The 17,580-nt window shown below is 39.0% G+C and overlaps 1 protein-coding gene across 1 annotated transcript in view; it reads right to left on the bottom strand.

Moving 5' to 3' along the window:
- Positions 1 to 17,580, bottom strand: part of PREX2 (phosphatidylinositol-3,4,5-trisphosphate-dependent Rac exchange factor 2) — a 218,188-nt gene that overhangs the window by 120,122 nt on the left and 80,486 nt on the right. The window contains exons 9-15 of the mRNA XM_014939649.1: positions 13,526 to 13,675; positions 9,577 to 9,721; positions 8,783 to 8,883; positions 3,490 to 3,593; positions 2,104 to 2,153; positions 1,389 to 1,464; positions 479 to 551 (exon numbers count right to left, since the gene is read on the bottom strand). Coding sequence (XP_014795135.1) covers positions 479 to 551; positions 1,389 to 1,464; positions 2,104 to 2,153; positions 3,490 to 3,593; positions 8,783 to 8,883; positions 9,577 to 9,721; positions 13,526 to 13,675 — 699 coding nt within the window. The remainder of the gene's footprint in view (positions 1 to 478; positions 552 to 1,388; positions 1,465 to 2,103; positions 2,154 to 3,489; positions 3,594 to 8,782; positions 8,884 to 9,576; positions 9,722 to 13,525; positions 13,676 to 17,580) is intronic.

The following is a 17,580-nucleotide window of genomic DNA, read 5'->3' as shown; positions in this document are numbered from 1 at the left end:
TCTCTGCTCTCCTCTCCCTTCTTTCTTCACTGCTGTCCTTAGGATTTTCTCATTTTTTTACAGTCCAGTTTCTCCAATTGTCTCCACTTCACTCTTTTTAAGCCCTATTCCTCCATACTTTATTCAGTCATCCAGAAATGCCTCTTTTCTTTCCTATGCATTTCCTAAACATTTATCATCTCATCTGTGCAAACATGTATTACACGCTTAAGAAATTTATTGCAAAGCAGCTAATAAAACTGCCCCCCACCCTGATCCTTTAGAGGATATGCTATAAAATTGACTGAAAATAATTTTCAGAGTATATAAAAGGTACTTTTTTATCTTGAAGACTGCAGCATAGGTTTCTTCAGTGATTCAGTGAAACAACTTCATATCCCTTCTCTAATATCTTTACCAGTCCCTCCATTTCCTTCCAACTATGCAGATAGCATTAAACAAAAGGTAAGCGTAGCTTGTACAGAATGTATTTACTTACCATGGTGCATGAACCCGTTATCACAAAGAGCTACACCGAATATCATTGCTTCCTCCCTCGTCCGGCAATCCCCCTGTTGAACCATAGCATGTTGGTTTTTTTTTAAATATATTTTTAATATAGCAGCAAAATGAATTCTACACACAATGGCGTAGCCTCATAGGGCTGGCAATGGTTGTGGATTATATTTACCAGTGCCACCTTTATATAGACATTTATAGCATACATACAAAAGAGTATATACATATTTTCATAGGATCATAGAAAAGTTTGCGTTGGAAGGGTCCTTTATATGGTTTACCTCTTTAGAGTTACAAATAACTAAAAATTTTGGTCCTTTATATGGTTTACCTCTTTAGAGTTACAAATAACTATGTAAAAATTTGAGTAACACTATATTCTCCATAAAAATTGTATGCAATAGAATCTAAAAGTGTCAAAGATTTTAACTTTTATTTTATAAAAGTGGTGCATGTTGACCGAGTGAACAGGTTACTCTGTTCTTGTTCCAAGTTCACTTAAAACAGAACTGATAAAAGCAAATTGGTACTGACTTTTATCCACCTAGTTAGTAATTTAGTTTTTCAGAGCCTATCCATTTCATTTTAAGCCATGAACAATGTTACATGCTGAATCACAAAGCTAAGTCTCATTAAAACACTTAAAGTTCAATGGCAAATAAGGAAGATAAGCACAAAAGGGATGAACAGCGTGGCTGCTGACAGCTGATTTCTGTTACTTCACTGTTTAAGAGGATTACACTTACACACGCTGTTCTAATAACCCTTACACAAAATGCCTACATGTTATTCTGCTTTATTAAGCAGAATCACTACCTCTCAAATAATCACTACCTTTCAAATTGGATTTTAAATGCAAAATGTACACAAATGCAAAGGTGTATACTTGCCTGTGCAATCAACCAGTCTATGAGTTTGTTAGCCATGACCACAGATTTGTAGGTTCTCAAGTGATAATCTTTGTCCCTGTTCAAAACAAACCGAAGCGATTTAAAAATAATCCAACAAAAGCTCAAGAGAGCCTAACAGAAAAAAAGAAAAAAAACCAAAAGCGATTTAAAAATAATCCAACAAAAGCTCAAAAGAGCCTAACAGAAAAAAACAAAAAACCAACAAAACCACAAAAAACCCCACCACCTTGTATTTCACAGACAAGTTAGTGCAAACATGAATTGAGCATTTTATAGTGGACTCTGGAGTAAAAAAGCAAGTCAAACCTCTCCGTGTAGAAAGAAAATGGGAGGCTGACCATATCTCGCTTGGGCAATAATGTCACTGAGCAGTGACAAGGCAGTTGTGTTGTTACAGCTGGGACTCTCCAAAGGAGGTAATAGAGTGTTAGTAAAGGAGTGTATTCATATATATAGTCAGCATATAAACATATCCATCAGGACCTGTCTGTAAAAAAAGTTCATATTGAATGGAGTTTGCAGTCAGTTAATGATTCAGTTACGCTTTTTGTCTTGATGGCCCTTCAATCTTGTTTGATGACTCCCAAGAGACCAATCCTGAAAGGATGGGTTGGGTTCCTACATCCTAACACAGCATCTTCAGATTATACACTTCTTCTGACTGACTCTCGAAGGATTTCTCCATTGGACTCACCTAATTACTGGGGTAAACAGACTGTGAAGGCGACAGTAGAGTCGCACACCCTGTTAAAGAGAAAGATGGGATTAGTTAAACACAGCGTCGCACCACAGAGAAGATAAGAGGAACAGATGCAGTAAGGAAGCCTACACCTTCTAAACACACTTCATTTAGACAGTAAAAAATTCTGTTCAAATTCCTATACATTTTCAAGTGTCAAAACTTAGTATTTCCAGATAACAACGTCGATTAATGAATTATGAGAAAGAAAACATTTCCAATCTAAGCTTCACTGAGAGAGATGAAATAGGATTAGCTGTAACGTAGCGTTAAAAAATTTGAAGGTATAATACCTTGAAAAAGTACACAAAACCTGAGAGGCAAAGCAATGTTTCCAGGCATTAAGGTTTTCCCAACCACTGCTTGCTGTTCTACATACAAAGTGAGTAATTAAAGGATAAAAAACTACATTTGATTATACGCATCGATATTTTGCTTAAAAAGTAAAATTATAAGCAACAAACTCAAAAAAAAAAATGCAGAATGATTCAAAGATTGGAAACACTTTTAATTAAAAACAAAAAATAAAAATTTTGGAGAAGTTTAAGAAACTACCATCAGAAAATGTTATTTGAAAACAGAAATCACATTAGTATTCCTTAGCAGACGATCAAAAAACAATTATGTTTATAACATGCAAGAAGAACCATGTACAACAATTAAAAGCTGCGTCAAATTAGATTCCATCCTACTTTGCTGTGCCTAGCAGTTCAGTATTGAAGATTTTTCTAGATATACCTTACATTAACAAATGCCAGCAGAAAAGTGAATAACACGGTAATGTAATACGGAAATGCTGACATTTTCTGCTGCCTCAAAATCACGAGAAGTTTGAATATTAATGATTTTAAAGGCGACATCGTTCAATCATTTTGTTAACGCTCAGTAGTGTAGACGGATAGCACTATCTGCATCTAAACACCTTTGTGACTGCAGATTTACTGCCTTGTTAAGGCACTAATAGAAGACACTCAGATTTCAGAGAAAATTAAAAACAATTTTCTATGTATAGCTTCATACACATTAAAATGGACTGAAAAATACAGTAGATTGAAACACCAGCTTCAGAATCACCCAGAAACACAGGTATGGCATCAGGCATATGAAACCATTAAATACAAAAATAACTAAAAAATAAAAAACTTTAATTTTGTATTTAAAATGTGTAACAACAAGCCAAAATATTCCCTTACACATAGAAAACTGAATTTAATTCACATAGAGACAGGCAAGTGTATGGGGATGTTATTTATCCTAGCAGAATATTTTACTTTATATTTCAAGCAGAACCTCCATTTCGGATGTGTTCTTCCTAGTAATAGCAACTATTCTATTCTGTACCTTAGAGATCACATCCTGCATCTCATTTCTGGGGTAGTACGTTCCATCATCGTATCGGAATCTGTATAGCATGTGCTCTGGTTTGAATTGGTGCTTATCCGTAACTAAATTAAATTAAAAAAAAAAAAAAAAGTCATGCAGTGTTACGTGACTTTCTGAAGAAATCAACAAGAGAGAAGAGGTTCACCATCATTTCTTCTAGTAACAATCCATTACACAGCAATAGGTAGATTTCAGACAGGGAAGGCAGGAAGCCCAATTAAATCACTTGCCCTAAGTGCCTTTATGTCACTGGTGACAATATTTCTCACTACTTTTAAGCAGACCAGAAGAAACCAAAAAAAATTGAAGTCAAAGGGCAAAGAGTAAGACAGACACACAGCTTGAAATATTCGGCAACTCAAATCTGTTATCTTTTTGCAAAGCTTATTGACCCAATAGCCAAGTAAAGCTTCTTTTGCAACTTTCATGCTATTGTTTCACATTATTCTCTGTTCCAATTCAAAGAGGTCAACCTCAGATGAGTCAACAAAGACAGGAACCCTCTAAAACGCATCTGACCAGTCTCGCACCTGGGAGCAAAGGGAGAGGGAACACCTTCCTCTTTAGATAGCTAACTGAAGGTCTTCAGTGCCAAAGACTTGCAATCATCCCGAAGGTGTTGACAATCATTTCCCCAAAGACCCGTGAAAAAGGATCTTAACGTGGATTTCCAGCGTTTTACAAGATTCCAACAACAAACTCACAACTTCAAGTGTTTTGTCGAAACGGAGTATCATATGATACAAAACATATGATAGAAAACTTCTTCTGGAAGCGGTACTAGAGCAAGTCTTTCTGAAAAAATGCTGATTCATTTGATGGCTGAGGACCATCCTAGGATAACCGTCTGGTATTAATTACTGTTTTGCTTGCAGATGTAAGCTTTAATTTTGCACTTAAATTTGCATGTCATCAACTGATAAAGGAAGCTACTGTAATGTCTTCATTAATCAAAGTAAGAGATCTGACAGTGCTAGGTAATTCTTTGATGCATGCCTTCCTACACCAAGTGATTAAACCATCATCCCTTAGTCTCCTAAAAAAAATTAGTAGAGGCACCATAAACTTTGTGTAGTGCGGTACCTTCTGTTTGCATCATTTTTCATGCCCCTTCAAGCTCTTCAATCCCTCCACACATTTGATACATGGATATAAAAACAGGACTTTACATATAAAGTGGTTTTACCAGTGTCATGTGCAAATGCAAAATAACTTCTATGCCTGTATTTGATATACCTATTGATAGGAAAGCCCAGGACACTATTCCAATTTCCTTCAACTGATGGTTCACACTGAGGTGATGATCCAAAATAACCCCTAAGCAATTTTACGTATCATTGCTTCTCAATACATCAAATACAGACTACAAAATTTTCACATACAATGCCTGGTATAACTATCTAAATGAATTTTAATCGATTGGGACCATTTAACGCAGAAAAAAAAAGACGGCTTCTAGGTCTGTAATTAAAAATAATTTCCTACTGCTAGAGAAAAAAATATATTACATTAGCTCAGCACACATTAAGAGGTTTTAAAATCACCAGGAAGGGAACCAGGACTACAAAAAAAACTTTCCACCCTTGCGTGCCCATGATGAACAGAGCAGGCTCTCCCCCATGAGGAACGCAAATGGTGGCTCTGTCTTTGCAGCCCCTACTTAGACACAGTGCAGCAGGAACCAGGGGAGCAGAGAGGGCACATCCTGAGCTCTGGAGAGCAAGGAAACCAGACAAAGATGCTCCCTAGTACAACACTGGGTAAAATACCACCAATATATCCAGGGCACACTGTGAAGGAAGCTGTAAACCACTGCATTTTTGAGAGGGTTATCTTCTATGATACAGACATGATTTGGCTTTTCTCTTCAAGAGGAAGGGTAGAAGGTCTGTCAGCTACTGTAATAACAGGGAAACCCTGAAAAAATGATGAAAACATTTAGCTTTCCTTTTAACCAGAATCATAGAATGGTTTGGGTTGGAAGGGACCTTAGAGATCATCCAGTTCCCACCCCCTGCCCTGGGCAGGGACACCTCCCACCAGACCAGGTTGCTCCAAGCCCCATCCAGCCTGGCCTTGAACCCCTCCAGGGATGGGGCAGCCACAGCTTCTCGGGGCAACCACTTCCAGTGTCTTACCACCCTCACAGCAAAGAATTTCTTCCTGAGATCTCATCTAAATATCCCCTCTTTCAGTTTAAAACTGTTACCCCTTGTCCTATGGCTCCCCTCCCTGATCCAGAGTCTCTCCCCATCTCTCCTGGAGCCCCTTCAGTGACTGGAAGGGGCTCTAAGGTCTCCCGAACTTGAATCAGCTATCCATAGTTTCAAACACTTAAAGCTTCTAAAATGCTGCATTACTGCCAAAATAAGGAATGCCAAGTTGTTTTGTATGTCACTCTCAACAATGTACCTATACTTTGTGTTGGGATGGGTATTTATATGCCACACACTAAGAAAAGGGAAGCGATCCAGGTTTAAAAACTGGTCTTTACTTTTTTTGCCACAGTAATGTTGACTCATATCAGCATATCATCCCAGGAAACTGCACAGCCACATTTATTTTTAATTTCCTTTAAATTCTAAAACTATCTGATATTCGGATTATTTTTGTAACTACAAAGCTCCTTACTGCCTTGAGAGGAAGCTTCCACCTCTAATCATGAGCCACAAGGGGACTTGACAAAGTATCTCAGCCCACAGGCTGGTATAGGTCATTTCAGATATTAGAGAATGCCACCAGGTGGATTTAAAATAGTAAGACATACAACAGATTTTTCCTTTTTGCAAAACTGCAGAAAAAACCTAAACAAACAAGGAAAAACCATAACTTTTCTATTCGCAAGAGGTCACACACCAGGAAGGAAAACAAAGCCCATCACAACATGGGTCTGGCATTGCTAGAATGAAGCCCAGCACAGTGAATATGCAGAGTCTAACAAAGCCCTCCACAACATTTGCAATGTGAATAGCAGCCAAACTTTCTTTCTCCCATTGCTCCCTCTGTGAAAACAGATGGTTCATTCAACTTTATTTTAAGAATTCTATTTTCATTGAACCGCAGCTGGATCCGCTATTCAAAGTAGCATGTCTGGCTCACATTTATATGCTTTAATATAATTACCCTTTTATCTCATGAAATTGCACAATATTCATTTAACTCTGTATTGAGAAAGTCTATGAGTCTATTTGGGATATAAATTACAAGATCAGGAGAAGAATCTCTGGCAACAGAATCATTCAATTGAAAACAATTCTGTGTGTGTAGTAAACATAATAGCATCTGACACTTGAATGATGGTGGAGGAAAATCATGTAGACTGACATTAAAGAATTAAAGACTACATGACTACTGATGAATAACCTTAATGTTTCTCCTCCTACTCTGCATATGTTTAAAACACACACAGCTAAGTGGCACTCTGTCACTCCCGCCCTCTTTCCAGTCAAGGACACTGAAAACTTCATGGCAAAGAAAAAGTAAGCATTAAATTCATTGCTGGCTGAAGTATAGAAGTATTAAGATGTGTATCATCAATGATTTCACCTAAATTTACACCCTGGATCTATGCTGGAACTGTAGCTAACTTCCCAACTGTTTCATTATTTGGTTTTTTTAAGTGACCAAACTTTTTTAAGTGTGAGCCAAGCATGACTTCAAAAACAGAAGTTTCTCCAGTTCACTTATATGGTCCTGTTAGACTGTACCTTGTAAAAGGGACAGAGATGAGGACACGGCTCTAGTAAGAGAAAAATGTTGCCAATACAAATCATCTCCAGAAATCAAACCTCCATATCAGCTCAAAACCAGAACCATTTCAAATAACGCTTCTCTCCAGAATGAGCTAAACACAGATAGTTGACTGAAAATTTAAGATAAAAATATGAATTTCATTAACTATACAATCTATTGAAAAGAAGGCCTTAAAATTCAAAAGATTAAACTGTTGGATTCCACCACTTCCACTTGTAATACTCAACAGATGAACAGGCACATTTCTCAACAGCCAGCTGTGATTCACTCCCTTCTACAATCTTAGTTGAACGTGTATCCCTAAAAAGGCTGGCCAGCCAGCTGTGATTCACTCCCTTCTACAATTCTTAGTTGACCGTGTATCCCTAAAAAGGCTGGCCTTAATAGAAGGCTTAAATCCTTAAAAACAGTCTAGCCTTCCCTGTTCTGCCAGAATTTATTTTTGCTTGCAAGAGAATAGCAATGTTTCTCCAGGTCCCTGTTTGCCATGTTGGGACCCCAACAGAGTAGACATAATCTGATTGAATCAATGGAGCCCCTCCCAGTAAATCTGCTAGGCATGGTCAATGGCCCCACGAGGTCCCTGCAAGGATATAATGCAGATTCAACAAGCTCTCTTGCGTTAACGAGACCATCTTTTTGTCAACCCCTCAGTCTCCTCTTCCCCAGACTGAACAACCCCAGCTCCCTCAGCCTCTCCTCGTAAGACTTGTGCTCCAGACCCCTCACCAGCTTCGTTGCCCTTCTCTGGACCTGCTCCAGCACCTCAATGTCCCTCTTGTGGTGGGGGGCCCAAAACTGGACACAGTACTCGAGGTGGGGTCTCACCAGTGCCAAGTACAGGGGGATGATCACTTCTCGGGCCCTACTCGCCACACTGTTCCTGATACAGGCCAGGATGCTGTTGGCCTTCTTGGCCCCCTGGGCACACTGCTGGCTCATGTTCAGCCGACAGTCGACCAACACCACCAGGTCCTTTTCTGCCAGGCAGCTCCAGCCACTCTGCCCCCAGCCTGTAGCGCTGCAGGGGGTTGGTGTGACCGAAGTGCAGGACCTGGCACTTGGCCTTATTGAACCTCATCCCGTTGGTCTCAGCCCATCCATCCAGCCTGTCGAGATCCCTCTGCAGAGCCTCTCTACCCTCCAGCAGATCAACACTCCCACCCAATTTGGCTTAAATCCTTAAAAACAGTCTACCCTTCCCTGTTCTGCCAGAATTTATTCTTGCTTGCATAAGAATAGCAATGTTTCTCTAGGTCCCTGTTTGCAATGTTGGGACCCCAACAGAGTAGACGTAATCTGATTAAATCAATGGAGCCCCTCCCAGTAAATCTGCTAGGCATGGTCAATGGCCCCACGAGGTCCCTGCAAGGATATAATGCAGATTCAACAAGCTCTCTTGCGTTAACGAGACCATCTTTTTGTCAAACAAAATTAAGTCCACTCTAATTACAACAATTACCTTGAAAAGAAGTACGTTAAAACTAATTATAATTACCGTGATGGATAATGCCATTCTCTAATAAAGCTTGCCCAAGATGAACACCTTCTTCAGATTTGTGTATCTCTCCAATTTCCAGCAGCCAGGACACAAATTCACTGAAATAAAAACAGATACAAAATACAAACTTTAAATGTCATACCATCAGATATACTGCATTTCCTTTTCAGTTACCTGTTTCTTACTAACCTAGTATGCAACTCTTAAGCCTAACGGTCTTCAGAATGTCTTTTAAAAACCCACTCATTTCCATCTTTTTCTTATTTTGACATAAAAACATATGGTTTCCCTTGAGGTATCTTCTCTTTTCTGCTCAGAAGTTTTACCTGCATCAAGTTTACCTTGCACATGGTGAAGACTATCCATGTTTTCTGGCATTTCCCAAACTAGCATGGCCACATTTGACCAGACGGTCAGATATAAGGCAATCCCAGGCATAGCTACTGTACCTGCCATAAATCACCGTATGACAGAATAGTACCCCTGTTACTTCCAAGGTAGAGATAAAATGTATTAAACAAGTTGAGAATTATTTCTCTAAAGAAACTACTTTATTTGATGCATTTTCACGTTTTCAGCCTGCCTGTGCAGCCTTGTCCCTTTAATAAAGCTGCTTCGGAATATGAGTGCACATCCATAAATTTCACACAGACCAATTTACATTTTGGCTACATTCTGGGAAGTAAATAGGCCTAACAGACATTACAAATAAAGCCTGGTTTCTGCAGATCATAAGATTTTAAATGTGGTTTTAGCTGATTAAAATTCATGCTATAAAATGCATATAATACCTTCCAAGAAAGCATTTGGGGAAAGTCGTTAATTTCCTCTTCCGGTCTTTGATGAGATTCCCTTGTTTGCACATCATTTTGTACAGTCTTTCTCCTTGCTCAGAGATCATCACCCAAGTGTCCTGCTCCATGCCCAACTTTAAACCTGCCAAAAATGCATTACAATTTTATGAAGTGATATTGCTGTTATATTTCAGTATCTTCCCCCGAACGGAGAAGCGATACCAATATTTTACATACAAAGAAAAAAAGTAAAGGAACTGCTTTCCATTATTTTTCTCACAATCAGTTTAAACCACAAACATCTGATCTCCATAAAGCATAATCAAATGGTATCTTTAAGTTCTCATAGTGAAGTTAAACTGTTACTATATTGACATCACCATTGATATTGTAGCAATAAATTCAAATGCTGTGATTTTCAGACTTCAGTATATGACCATTTGCAAGGGAGCAGTCATGTCTTCCCAAGTTTAAAAAGGCCTTGTTTTTGCTCTTACCATGGGATAATAAAAATGTTTTCATTTAAAAGAAACTTTTCCAAATTTCCAAGTAATAGTACCTACTAGTCTGTTATACGTTTGTTAGTATCACATAAGATTAAGTGATTATGCTTTCCACAAAAGCATATACACAACTTGTTTCACTGTTTTATTTTTTTAACTGCTTGTCTTCTTGCGAAAATCATTACGTTTTCTGATCAAAACCAGTTTTTTGTTGAATTATGCATCCTACTGGCCACTTACAGAAGCTTGGCAACGAAGGAATACTATAGACCTTCATATCCCATGTGCTTTCTCAATAAACAATTACTAATTCTGGACAAGACCACACATTTTTGGAAAGGCTTGTGTACATGTTCTCAGTTGCTGTTCGGATTTTAACATTTTTTTAAACTATAACTGTACATATTCAATCTGAGTAATAGTCTCACACTTCTTTAATTCTGAAAATATAGTCGGAAAAACCTGTCATGAGAAAAAGCTAACAATGGTACTGGACACAGATACAGAAGTGTCTCTCATTATCCATAAGCCAGCTAGTGATGATGCCAAAAACACAGATAAAACCTGAGGTATTCCCGGGAAAAGAAAATCAATATACTATTTTTGGAACGAAGCCCATGAAGTTCAACCAGGCCAAGCACTAGTGATGATGCCAAAAACACAGATAAAACTTGAGGTATTCCCGGGAAAAGAAAACCAATATACTATTTTTGGAATGAAGCTCATGAAGTTCAACCAGGCCAAGCACAAAGTCCTGCACCTGGGTCATGGCAATCCCAGGCACAAATACAAACTGGGCAAAAAATGGATTGAGAGCAGCTCTAGGCCAAGCGCAAGGCCCTGCACCTGGGTCATGGCAACCCCAGGGACAAATACAAGGTGGACGAAGAATGGATTGAGAGCAGCTCTAAGGAGGAGGACTTGGAGGTATTGGTGGATGAGAAGTTCATCACGAGCTGGCAAAGCTGGCAATCCCAGGCACAAATACAAACTGGGCAAAAAATGGATTGAGAGCAGCTCTAAGGAGAAGGACTTGGAGGTGTTGGTGGATGAAAAGCTCATCATGAGCTGGCAAAGCAGGCTGGCAGCCCAGAAAGCCAACTGCATCCTGGGCTGCAGCAAAAAAAGCCTGGCCAGCAGGGTCATCATGAGCTGGCAAAGCAGGCTGGCAGCCCAGAAAGCCAACTGCATCCTGGGCTGCAGCAAAAGAAGCCTGGCCAGCAAGGTAAGGGAGGTGCCTCTGCCCCTCTGCTCTGCTCTGGTGGGATCCCACCTGGAGTACTGCGTCCAGCTCTGGGGACTCCAACATAAGAACATGGACCTGTTGGAACACGTCCAGAGGAGGGCCACAAAGATGGTCAGGGGGCTGGGGCACCTCTGCAATGAGGACAGGCTGAGAGAGCTGGGGTTGTTCAGCCTGGAGAAGAGAAGGCTCTATACGCTGTATTTATCTAGGCTGGAGATCCTTGCCATCTGCCTTTCTACGTGAGATGTGGACCACTACGAAGAAACACATGGGCATACAAAGCACAATGAAGACAGAGTCACTCAGATGAGCCCAAGAGATCTGACAAGTGCGTTTAATTTGATTTAGTCAGTCTCAGATTTGCAAAAGACATAAAACACTGCTCTCACATGTGCTGTAACTCAGACGTCACTGTAATTGCCTATAGATATATATGTATGAACAGGCTCCATGTCTTACTAAGTAAACATACAATTAAAGCCTCTTTATATTCACAGTGAATGAGAGAGTGTTTATAGCTACGTTTAGATACAGTATTTGAATTCTAAAAACGTAGTTGTTTGGTTCCCAAGTCATTTGGCAACCTGCCTGCAATTAAGTTGACGCATCCTGCTTCGTAAGAGGTGTTTATACAGATATTTTGAAGAAAAAAAAAAAAAAAAAAAATCACTGTCCTGGAGAAGATGGATAAATTTTTTAGTTAATAGACTAATGGAGATATTAAAAAAAATACTTTTGAAGATCCTGTGTTGCAAAGTGAGTCTAAGTGCGTACCAAATCCTCTCCTGCTCTGTCCTCTTCCTCTTTCTTTCATGGTTGTCTCCTCGGTGGCAAAACCCACCAGGAGTTGATAAGTTCCCCAAATCATAGAATGTTGAAATCCTAGAACATGGTTTGACTTTGGGAAGGGTCTACCTCAGACCAGAAGCTTGGCAAGGTTTAGCTCACCTCTACCCTGTACTACCAGCTGCACAATAGCATGATGTGATATAGTAAGAATACATCAACATGAAATACTCTTTCATTTCTTACCTAAAGGTATCAAAAGTCTAAAGTAGCCAAGAAACTTAACAACAGTGAAGTGGGATTTGTTAAAAATCTTTTAGCCATTTTCAGATACAGAAGAAAAAGTACAAAGGTTTTTGTTTGACACCATCCCCACCACATTGATTTTTCATTTGTTAATTTAAAATGTTGAGATTTTAGACTTCTAAGGCATTTTTTTAGCTCTTCTACTAACAATTCCTGATAGTACTATTAATTAGCCAGTGGTCAGACACCCTACTCTGGCCCTACAGCAGATGTTCTGCAAATATCCAGTATCCAACTTTAAAAAAACAAAGAAAGTATTGTTAGCGTCCATTTACAATGGCAGCATAAAACAAAGGCTACTGCAACAAGCAACAGAAAATCTACACAGACCAGGAGAAGAATCCCAGATCTAACTACAAGGTCATATTTTCTTTCAATACCAAGGCTCCAAACATCGTTACTGATTAGGATATTTTAGCTTGCAAATGAAATTAGCTCCAGAAGATGATGATGCGTCATCTTTCCCTGGTTCTACTTTGTGCTGGGTTCACCTTGAATACATGAGGTTATTCGTGGTCACATTTGAGACCAGGATTATATTTCATCCAATTCCATCTTAATTCAGTTATTCAAAAAGATAGAGGTTTGCCAGTGGTGATTTCTTACTTTCTTGGGTAGAGGACAATACATGAGAAATGGGGCTGAAGGTATATTCTGTGCCATTTCATGTTGGATCATCTGCATGAAGATCCAACACAGAAAACATGCTCATTTCAGTAACTCAAATGGCCAGTCACAAAAGGGAATCAACGCATACAAATCCTACAAGGTACTTAGAGCAGAACCTCATATATCACAAACCGTAATAGCACACAGGCCTCAATGAAATTATGACAATTTATACTGGTTGAGGATAAGCTGTAAAATCATAGATTAAATCATCTCCCCGTTTCCAAAACAGTGTTCACTACCAGCACACATGATTCAAGACATTATGCCCCTTCCCAGTACAAGTATGATTTATTTTTTACAAGCTGGTATTCATAAACCTTCAGCTGAACCTGACACCGTAAGTTTGCCGAGCAGCTGGTTTTGCTTTATATCTCAACATAAAAATACAGTATGGCTTTCTGGCAAAGCAACACAAGGAAGTTTATTAACCTACCTTTTCTTCTCTCTCGCTCTTTCAAAATAGCTTCCAGCCATTCTTGCTTCTCTTCGGGGGTTTTTGCCATGCACACAAACCATTTGTTCTTGGCCGTGTTGTGGATCTTCCAGCCATTAATCACAGTGTGGCCGCTGCTGTGATAGTCAGCTGGGAAGAGATAAAACGGCTTAGAGACAACCAATTCTTAAAAAAGTAATAGTTGCTACAATTATTAAGAACTCTTATCATTACACGTAAAGCTCGGGAAATACAGAAGGATAAAAATGAATCTCAAGTTATCTGTGCCACTCGTGAACTACGTTATAACATAATAAGATTTACTTTTAACTTTTAGTAAATAATGTCCTTTTTCAAATGTAACAAAGAATTGCCTAGCATACGGAAGAAAATATAAACTTGACATTAAAACAGGCAGAATCCTATTAAAAGAACATATCCTAGTACTTGGAGTACTTTTGTTCGTATTAAACTGTAATAAACAATTCCTTCAAAAAGCAGCACAGTGGTTTTCCTCCTTAAATTACTCAGAGCTACTGTGCTGACTGAATGATTTACTACAAAATTTAAAAAAAGGACAAAGTATACAGGGGAAAAATACAATTTCCATTTGACAAGAAAATCATATACATTTGATATATCCTGATCAGTTACCTGAATAAAGATATATCTACACTTCCTTTTTAAACAAACTGAAATATGATACAAGACTTACTCTGATTTAAAAAAACAAGCACAGTGGTTTTCCTCCTTAAATTACTCAGAGCTACTGTGCTGACTGAATGATTTACTACAAAATTTAAAAAAAGGACAAAGTATACAGGGGAAAAATACAATTTCCATTTGACAAGAAAATCATATACATTTGATATATCCTGATCAGTTACCTGAATAAAGATATATCTACACTTCCTTTTTAAACAAACTGAAATATGATACAAGACTTACTCTGATTTAAAAAAAACAACACCACAGCATTACCCAAATGCATAATTTTTGAAATATATTCCTAGCAACCCTGTGTTCAGTATGCACATTATAAGAGAGAGGTAACAATTGCTGATGTTCTTAGATATCTTGAACTTCTGACTCTTAACACGTAAACCACTATGCTGCAAAAAATCAGACTATTTAATATTTATTAATCTTTCCTTGCTTTTATAAGATTTGATTTTAACTTGCTAGTTAAATCTTATTCAAAAATCAGCTAAGCAGACTTCCTCTCCAAAACTAACACCCTTGAATATCCTTCACTAGGATTACATGCATTTCCTGGGGGAGAATTTGCCAGGAATAAATGCCTCATGATAACAAATATATGTTTGTGCATAAAACACTGATTAAAACTAGAACTAGAAACTACCGCACAAAATATTACGAAAATCAAAGGTCAACATTTTCTCACCACAAACTTTCATTAAGAGGCAAGAAAGTCCTAGGGCCAATCCTGAACTACTGTAATAACTACAGAGCATTTTACTTTGTAAATACTTTTTCATAATTCAGCCCTGTTTTGTATGATGAGATGGGATTTTCCGAAACAGAAACCCTTGCTGAAATGCTTGCTAAGATTTATCATAAATCTCAGCAGACATGCTAGCATCCTTTCAATAACTCTGCATTTTAATTAGATGGAAAGCAGCCAAGCTTTGTGTACTGGCTGGGAAATGTCAGGAACTACTAGAAAATCATGAGACCGACTGCTAATTTCTAAACCAGCAAAACTTTCTCATACTCAAAGTCTGTAAGAAAGTGCAAGCAAGTCTACGACAGGGTAAAAAACGAAGTATGTTATTTTTGCAACATCATATTTGTACCGCTTTACCTATTTATCATATTTTTATTTACATAACCTATGCATAATATCCTTTGCCCCTTTAAAAACACTGTTACTTGAAAACTAGCCATCATCTCATTCATGCACTGTCAGAAAAACAGAGTCAAAAGACAGGGAAAAGAAAGAATCCTCAGACAGAAGCTCTCAGCAGACAGACTGCAGCCCTTTGTAGATCAGAGGCAGGGGCACTACTGGAGGAAGGAAGGTTTAGGTCCCTTGGTGTTATTTAAGTATATACTTATAAAACTTGCAATATGGCACCAGCTGTACCTTTTTGTTTATTTATTTAGAGGTTAGTATGTATAAAACTACAGGGTGGTATTTTTCCTGTGGACTCTATAAAACTTGCAATATGGCACCAGCTGTACTTTTTTGTTTATTTATTTAGAGGTTAGTACGTATAAAACTACGGGGTGATATTTCTCCTGTGGACTTTGTTACCCTATATCTATCATCACAACACCCATGTTATGTAGAGAAATATCATGCTCTCTAATGCAGTGAACTGTAGCCATTAAAATTGTGGCCAAAAAAAAATTGCAAAAAGATGGCTCACGCTCACAAATGGATTTAGATCCTCCCGTTTCACTCTGGACAGAAATTTGGTGTCAACGTAGTAGCTTAATTCAGAAAAAAATGGCCACATCCAGCCACTTGAATATCTCAACAAAGGGATGACATTTTAAACATGCAGCTTCCCTGGCATCTGAAGTTCTGCAGCTGCAGGGCTGAGTGTGCTGGCTTGTTGACCACATGTATCACATGCCACTATGAACTCACCAAATTCTGTGAAAAGCCCAATCACCTAGCTAGGGGCTAAGACTGCCTGATATACACAGGTGGCAACGAGTTCAGGTGGAAGAAAATGGGTAGCTATCACCCAGTTTTGCAATTGTAACCCATTCCCCTGATGCCCAGCTTGACTCCAACCTCACTGCAACACCCCTGATTTCCCTTTTCCTCCCTGTGTTCCCCATGACTACAATCACCCAGGGCTCCTGTGGGCAGTCTGTGGTCCCTGAATCATAGAATGGGAGTTCCAACCCCCTGCCCTGGGCAGGGACACCTCCCACCAGACCAGGTTGCTCCAAGCCCCATCCAGCCTGGCCTTGAACCCCTCCAGGGATGGGGCAGCCACAGCTTCTCTGGGCAACCTCTTCCAGGCTCTCACCACCCTCACAGCAAAGAATTTCTTCCCGAGATGTAATTGTCCACCCATCATCTACAAAGGAACTAAAGCTTCTTTTAATAAACAGCAAAGAATTTCTTCCTGAGATCTAATTGCCCACCCATCACCTAAAAGGAACTAAAGCTTCTTTTAATACGAGAAGACGCGATTAGTATCTTAGTGAGTGACTTTTAAGTTCCAAAACAAAACAATATCCTTAAACGTTTGTATCTTAGTGAGTGACTTTTAAGTTCCAAACCAAAACAATATCCTTAAATGTTTCATTTCTTTCTAGGATCTAATCTAAATCTCCCCTCTTTCAGTTGAAAACCGTTCCCCCTTGTCCTATGGCTCCCCTCCCTGATCAAGAGTCTCTCCCCATCTCTCCTGGAGCCCCTTTAGGGACTGGAAGGGGCTCTAAGGTCTCCCCAGAGCCTTTTCTTCTCCAGGCTGAACAACCCCTGACTCTCTCAGCCTGTCCTCAGGAAGAGCATTCCAGCATTACACTATCATCTCATAGACACTTATACCCTTTTTGGACTGGCTGTTGGACAAAACCTCGTCAAGAGCTGCAGATGTGATGGTCGGCCAGCCAGGAGGTAGGTATGGTCTGGCTGCCCAGCCACACTGGATACATGCACACTCTTCACATCAAGGCAATCACAGCTGCCAGTCAAGCTAAAGAAATTATTTGCAAACCTAACCCAATGGCTACAGAAAGAAGAAGAGCATGAGACTTCAAGCTGCTCCATGTAAAGTCTGAAAAAGCATGCTTAACAAGTCATCAAGCCTCCAACTTCCCCAAGAAAAGGTGATGAAAGACGACATCAACTTCTAATGATACTTGGTAATACACTGAAGCTTGTAATTTGAACTGTAATATATTATTCAAAATTCAAGACTCAAACCTTTGAACATAACAAGCAATTTGGTATAGCCATGAAAAACAGAATTTCTTTCTTCCCTTAAAAAACCAAACAGAACTGTCTGTACTGAAATACTTCTAAGTTGCACAGACTTTAAGTTCTTAGGAGTACCAAACCTCAGAAA

This window comes from Calidris pugnax, unplaced genomic scaffold (genome assembly GCF_001431845.1).
Source record: "Calidris pugnax isolate Ruff unplaced genomic scaffold, ASM143184v1 scaffold5, whole genome shotgun sequence".
Lineage (NCBI taxonomy): Eukaryota > Metazoa > Chordata > Aves > Charadriiformes > Scolopacidae > Calidris > Calidris pugnax.
Note: the sequence above shows the minus strand (reverse complement) of the source record. Positions and strands in the feature narration are given on the sequence as shown.